The following is a 6,541-nucleotide window of genomic DNA, read 5'->3' on the forward strand; positions in this document are numbered from 1 at the left end:
GATCCTCATTCTTTGAGAATAAGTCTTTCAGTATACGGTCGGTCAGCCCTAGGACTTAGCGCTCCACTCCTTAGTGCCAAGATACACAAAATAAACCTGGTCGGCCCCAACACCGGTTGGGCATACGGGACCCAACTCCCCACTTTTACAATATAACTCTCAGTATATAGTTGGTCAGCCTAAGAGCCGGTTGAACTTACGGGGTGTACCTCTCCATTTCTCAACGCCAAGGCACTTAGCATATGACCGGCCGGTAATGGAGTCAGTCGGACCTTCGGGGCTCAATTTCGCACTTCTCATGACCAAGTATCACATCATACAGCTAGTCAGATGCAGGGTCGGTTGGACTACCACCAAAGGACAACATTGTCAGGGAATCTCAACCTATCAAAGAATAACGACTACCCACCAAGGAATATTCTGATACTCTGACATATACGTACAATGGAATCTTCTTATGTGGGTGTTGTACATCTTCCATTACCTGGCATCAGGTATTTTTCAACCGCCTCATTATTGCGAAGGTTATAAAAGATCATTCATATACATCCAACGTGAGCTTCTTCGGAGGATGAATGTAAATCTTCCATTACCTGATATATTCTGATACTAAAGATTCTCTGTCGCTTCATTATTAAGAAGATTATGAGAGACGGTATAAAAAGGGGTCCTCTCCATTAGCCAGATACATTTCTAATGTTTGATGAATGGTTCGCCAAACTTTACACACACACACATCTACTGTTCACCTTCTTTTCCATTTCTCGCTCGGCTACTATTCTGACTTGAGCATCGGAGCGTCTGTACTAGGGACCCCCTTCTTGGTTCTCGCTCTAAGTTCCCCTTTGCTCTCTCTTTGGTGTGTGCAGATAGGATCGCCCAACACTATCTTCCAGCTCAGATTCTTTTCTCAGTCAATATCAAAGTCACATACCCAGTGCATCATCTCTCCCAATTTTAAACAGGATCAACAGTCCTAACATATTATTACTGTCGATAAAAATTTTTTATAAGATCAATGTAATCACTCACCTAAATTGAATACACGATGTCAATTAAAAAAAATAATTAAGTACTTTATTGGCCATGCAAAACATGAATATGCCATCAAGGTTAATTGTAGTTGCACTAAGTTTGCATTAAATACTAATCTAAGTTGATATGTATGTGTAGTAATTTTGTAAACTTATATACAATGTGAAATTACGAGCTAATATATATCATGCATGGTTTGAAGATTTTCAGAGTATAGGTATCAGTCTTCACCCAAGTTTTAGTCTACCTATTAGCGATCATTTAATTCAAGAATGGAGTAGTAGCCAAGTGACTATAAAATTAATTTGGTGATACGTACTAGTGAAGACTAATTCTGACCTTGGATAGAACACCAAATAAATATAATATTTTGATGTTTTGTCATAAACTTGGTTGGAAAATCAATTACCTTGGACTAAGCCAACATTTAAATATGCTCAGTCTACCATGATTATTGGACAGTTAATTTTTGTTAGATGCTTACCCAAAAGCCCACGTAGTTTTCCGCTTAATCTCAAAGAATAATCATGATTTCAAAGATGCAATTAAGCAAATTGCTCATCTGCGTGCAGCCTGATGATCAGAAAACAATCATGAATGCAACTTTTCATAATGCATTCAAGTAGCTTCCTCATTTCCTTGATTCCGATGATGAATTGAATATTGCTTGCTTGGGATTGAAGTAGAAGATTATTTTCATAATGCACGTACGTGTTGTTGGTGCACTTAATTACTAGTGTGGCTAGCCGCTAGCTACCGAGTCATGAATTAGTCGGTCACTATGATATTTCTACCTCCGTTTCGTCTTCATCACAGCTATATGAAACCTGTAAGCAATTTACCATGAAAACATATACATATATTCTAGGGGAGTTGTGTTTATATTATAATTGTCGTAATCTCATCTCAGTTGTTTACAAAGGCTCAGGCTTACCACTTACCAGAGTGAGAGATCATTCTTAAACCATTTAATTTCTCTCTACTCCTGTTAATTATATGAGTACTCACAGGTCCAGGCCACCCGGATCATATCAGGGCGCTCCGATGTGGTCAGAGCGCCCGAACACTAGAGAGTTGCTCGCCATGATCATCCACGATGGGTGTGCAAGATAAAAAAAAAAATCATACACAAATATATATAAGCGAACGTGCACACATGTTGCATGTGTAATATAATTGGATGAGAATCCAAACTATTTAGGTTCTTGAGTGTCACTCTTGCGTTACTGCATGAGTCTAACGCGCCCTTGATAGTCGAGAACCCCCAGCAAGCTATTGTAATGAACTCTCCCTCATAAAATTTTAATTTAATTTTTATATTATATATTAAACTGATAAAAATAGATACTACACTTGATAGCCCATAAATTGGACTTGGTAGGGTGGGTGCCCATGCAATGCAAGGACGACACTCGAGAATCCTAGTAGCAAGCTACTATAATGGACTATACCTCATAAAAAATTAATCTAATATCACACTTGATTTTAGCCAAAAAGATAAATATGCTTTCTAACGTCGAAAGCCTAAGGTATTTATAAAAGTCTCTTCGCTCGTGGTATTGGCAATTCTAAGATATGAGATTAAAGAGAACTATGCTTATGTATTTTTTTATATAAAACAACCAGAAAAAAATTACTAATAAGTTTTAAAATTATTTTCAGTATACAAAGAAAAAGGATATTAACATAATATCATTTTGAACTTCTATAAAATCAGTTATTAAAAGATTTAGATTTTTAATCATATATATATATATAACCCCTAAATATTAAAGACGAAATCCTAAATGACTTAACCGTAAATTAAAAATAAAAAAAAATACACACTGTGTGCATATATATATATACACACAGTACAAACTAGGCTTCCGTACCTATGTTATGGACTGGGTGAGTCAGGACGTCCGGAAGTGATCTGGGCACGTCAGAGTCAAGGTGTCCGGATCACTTTCAAAGCCCCAACTTTCAAGTCCGTAGCGCATTCGTTTGTAGAAATTGATGCTGATTTATATAAATCAGCATTAAAGCTATAAACTAGTACCAAGGTTCTATAAATAAGCACGAAGGTTGGTTCGTAGAAACGAGTACCAAGGCTGGAAATTAGTATTAAATCTTGGTATTAATTTGTAAAAATCAGCATCTACAAACTAGTAATGAGATGGTGTTGATTGTTAAATACTAATATTGTATGTAATTAAATAGGGGAGAAATAATTGTATGCAATGAGATTTAGATTTAGGAGGGATTAATAAAATTCGATCTGTTGATATATTATGGGGATTGGGGTGTCGGTGTAAACTCTAGTCATATGCATACAATAAGACGTACAAACGGTGCAGCGCCCGGCGGGCACGTAGTGATCTGGGTTTCACTTTCCGTGCAATATAATGAGACGTGATGGAACCCGAGCGAACGAGCAGGCATGCAAAACCTCGCTTTCGTCTGTTGCCTCTGTTCCTCACTGGCTCACAAAGGAAACCCGCTACAGTGCGACTACTGCTTCTGCCCAATCCTTGCTTGCTCATTCACTCGACTACGCACACACTGATCTCCCATCCATCGCCCAGCAGCTACCAGTGCTACGTACGTAACAGTAGTGCTGACACCACCCTGCGCTGCATAAAGCCACTGCTCCAACAGTGGTAATCGTGGAAGACGTACGCATCAAGAGAGAAAAACAACCACAGAGTAAGTGCAAGTGCAAGTACTCTCGAGACTTAGATATGTAGAAACAGAGAAAGGTAACGTGTTCATTTGTCAATTCAGAGGGTCCCTGTTTTTATAAATCGCATCGATGGCTGCTGCAGCTAACAGACAGGTCCTGGCCTCTACCACTAAAATCGCACATCCTTTCTCTCGCATCACTAGTAGAAGAGTTGCTTTAAATGTGCAAACTAAAACAGAAGAGGCTAACATTGCCTATTTCAAGCTCTCCCACCCACTCATCATCTGCGTCTCACAGATGATTCAATAACATATACATAATTAATCAATAGTAAAAGAGTTTATTTCTAAGTACTATCATTCAGATCTATGGATATACTAACTTGAAAGATTGAATTACTTAGAGTTTACTATCATATTATATATAATATAATATGATATCATAGAGAGAGAGAGAGAGAAAGACTGGATGGATCGGAAGGAGCATAAACTTGACGTACGCACTGAATTGAAAGAGCTAGAAAAGAAAACATGTAGCTAGCTAGTCTCCCCTAGGATATAATTAAAACGATTCAGCCTCTCATGCACGAGACACTATGACAGTACTGGACAGTAACCTAAAGGGAAAAAGTAAAGACCAAATCTATGTGCATGGAAACATCAGATCGATCATCGTATAATTAATAATTAAGCTAGCTAGTGAGATTGATTGATGGATGGATGGATGGATGGATGGCTGGCTGGCTGGATCGATCGATTAGTTGGCTAGCTCCACCTCATCGGTCTGATCCTGCAGGTCCTCTTCCTCCTCGTCGTCTTCCTCCTCGTCGACGCTCATGGCGGCGACGGTGGCGGCGGCGGTGTCGAGGATATGGGGGGCGTGGCCGGTGCCGAAGGAGCGGACGTGGTCCTTGAGGGATCGCTTGTGCTTGAAGTCGGAGCCGCAGATGCAGAACCAGAGTTTGCCGCAGTTCTTCTCGTGGGTGCGCCAGTCGCCGCGGACCGCGAAGGCCTTGCCGCAGCGTCGGCACGCGAAGGGCCGAGCCCCGTGCTTGCGCTTGTAGTGCGTCTGCAGCGTGCGGAAGTCCTTGAGCGGCCGCGCTCGCGGGTGCTCGATGTGGTTCTTGCACCCCTCCACACAGCAGTAGCACGGAAGCTTCAGCAGCGCCGGCGACGGCATCGGACGCGTAGCCCCACGCAGCGACTCAGATCCCCGCCGGTACTGCGATCCGTGCCCCCACATGTGCATCTGCACCGCATCCATGTCATAAAATTAAGAAAACATGCAACGGAGCAAATTTAATGAACCTGCATTTTCCCAATTTAATTTGGAAATCGAAATCACTAACTAACGTATATAAGGATGATTAAGTCTCCGTATCTTGAGTTTAAATTATATGGGTAAATTCCAGACGGGAGAACGCGAGTAATTAATCAATGAACACATGAACCTGCATGTTGTTGAAACGATTGAAGGTTTTATTGCAGACGGTGCAGGAGAACTGGGTGTTGCCAATGAGGATTTCGGCGGCGGAGGGGATCCAGTACTGGCTGGGCAGGGCTGGGTTAAACCCTGAGCCACCAACACCGGTGGTAGCAGCAGCTGCGGTCGTCACTGTTGCACCAATAGCACTGCTACCACCGCCAATGCCGCTTGAATTCGGCATGCCGATGGAGAGTGCAATCGTCACGTCGGCGCGATCGGCTTGGCATTGGTTGGAGCTGGAGTATTGGAGCCAATTGGAGGAGCAACAAGTGGAGAAGGAAGCCGGGGAGGAAGTGAGCGTAGGGGTGGTGGTGGGATGGGCTCCGGGGGGCCAAAGAGAGAGCAACAGAATGGAGTCATCGACTTCTTGGCGAGGAGGTTTGGCATTATGGTCGTTGGGCAAGGCGTCGTTGTCTCCGTGGGAAAACATGGAGAACGTAGCTAGCTAGTCAGAAATTGATTGATGGGAATTAAGGTGAATGAAGGAAGAAAGGCTAGACGTAGGTAGGGAAGGAAGGAAGGAAGGAAGGAAGGAAGGAGATCGGAGTAATATTTAAAATAAGTTAAAGGCATGGAGGATTTAAATGGCATTCGAGGGAGGGCGAGTGAGTGATTGATAGAGAAGGCTCAAGTGGATGAGAGTGGAGGCCTGAGGTTGTTTTGGCTGGTTTAGGTCGTAAGGGGGACAAGGCACCGGCAAAGGTAAGGATGAGGCATCCAAGACGAGAGAGAGGGAGGGAGAGGGATGCATGCATGGCATGGGTGGGACCAGCATGTGTTTTAGATTGGCTAGATAGGGATTGGGGTGGGACCACCAAGCATGGATTGTATGTATGATCAGTATACATGCATGCATGCATTCATTCATGAACATGCTTATGCTTGCTGTTCAGTTCAGTAACACATCAGGGCAGTAAAGTGGAGAGATTGGCAGCGCGATTACCGAGCATTGCACTATTCCATCTTCTCAAGTGTCTTTTACAGTGTCTTTTTTTACTTTTCTTTTCCCTTCATCTTCTTGTTCTTCATGTGGGTGATGGTCTCTCACATCCTTTTCGATCCGTTCCTTTTGTTCCAGTATTCCATCTCTGTCATTGCCTCTAATATTAACAAACAAATGCATCTGAAAACTATTGCTACGATGCATCATCTAATCTCGAAGAAGTAATGTATTTAGCGTTGAATATATATCAATATAATTTCTTATATCATAAAAGTATAATTCTTTTCTCCTGTACATCACATGTTTCGTTTTTAAACATGTTTTGTTCTTCGTGTGTTTCTGTTGCTGGCGGTGCCCAAAAGGCTTGTATGCTTCCGCTGTTTTTTCCTATTTTCTTTGAAACAAGACAGATA

The 6,541-nt window shown here is 42.0% G+C and overlaps 1 protein-coding gene across 1 annotated transcript; it reads right to left on the reverse strand.

The window, feature by feature from the left end:
• Positions 1-4,194: 4,194 nt before the first annotated feature.
• LOC121977733 (zinc finger protein WIP6-like) lies at positions 4,195-5,858 on the reverse strand. Its single transcript, XM_042530172.1, has 2 exons — positions 5,151-5,858; positions 4,195-4,948 (listed from the first exon to the last, which is right to left on the reverse strand). The coding sequence occupies exons 1-2, from the start codon at positions 5,613-5,615 to the stop codon at positions 4,457-4,459; spliced, it is 957 nt and encodes a 318-aa protein (XP_042386106.1). The 5' UTR covers positions 5,616-5,858; the 3' UTR covers positions 4,195-4,456.
• Positions 5,859-6,541: the final 683 nt, after the last annotated feature.

The sequence above is a fragment of the Zingiber officinale genome, chromosome 1B (assembly GCF_018446385.1).
Source record: "Zingiber officinale cultivar Zhangliang chromosome 1B, Zo_v1.1, whole genome shotgun sequence".
In the NCBI taxonomy this organism is placed as follows: domain Eukaryota; kingdom Viridiplantae; phylum Streptophyta; class Magnoliopsida; order Zingiberales; family Zingiberaceae; genus Zingiber; species Zingiber officinale.

What these genes read in the sequence shown, in the direction of transcription:
- LOC121977733 (XM_042530172.1), bottom strand. Translation starts at nt 5,615, where the DNA reads ATGTTTTCCCACGGAGACAACGACGCCTTGCCCAACGACCATAATGCC. An exon ending in ATCGTTTCAACAACATGCAG is followed by an intron (nt 4,949 to 5,150) that starts GTTCATGTGTTC and finishes GATGCGGTGCAG; the next exon opens with ATGCACATGTGGGGGCACGG.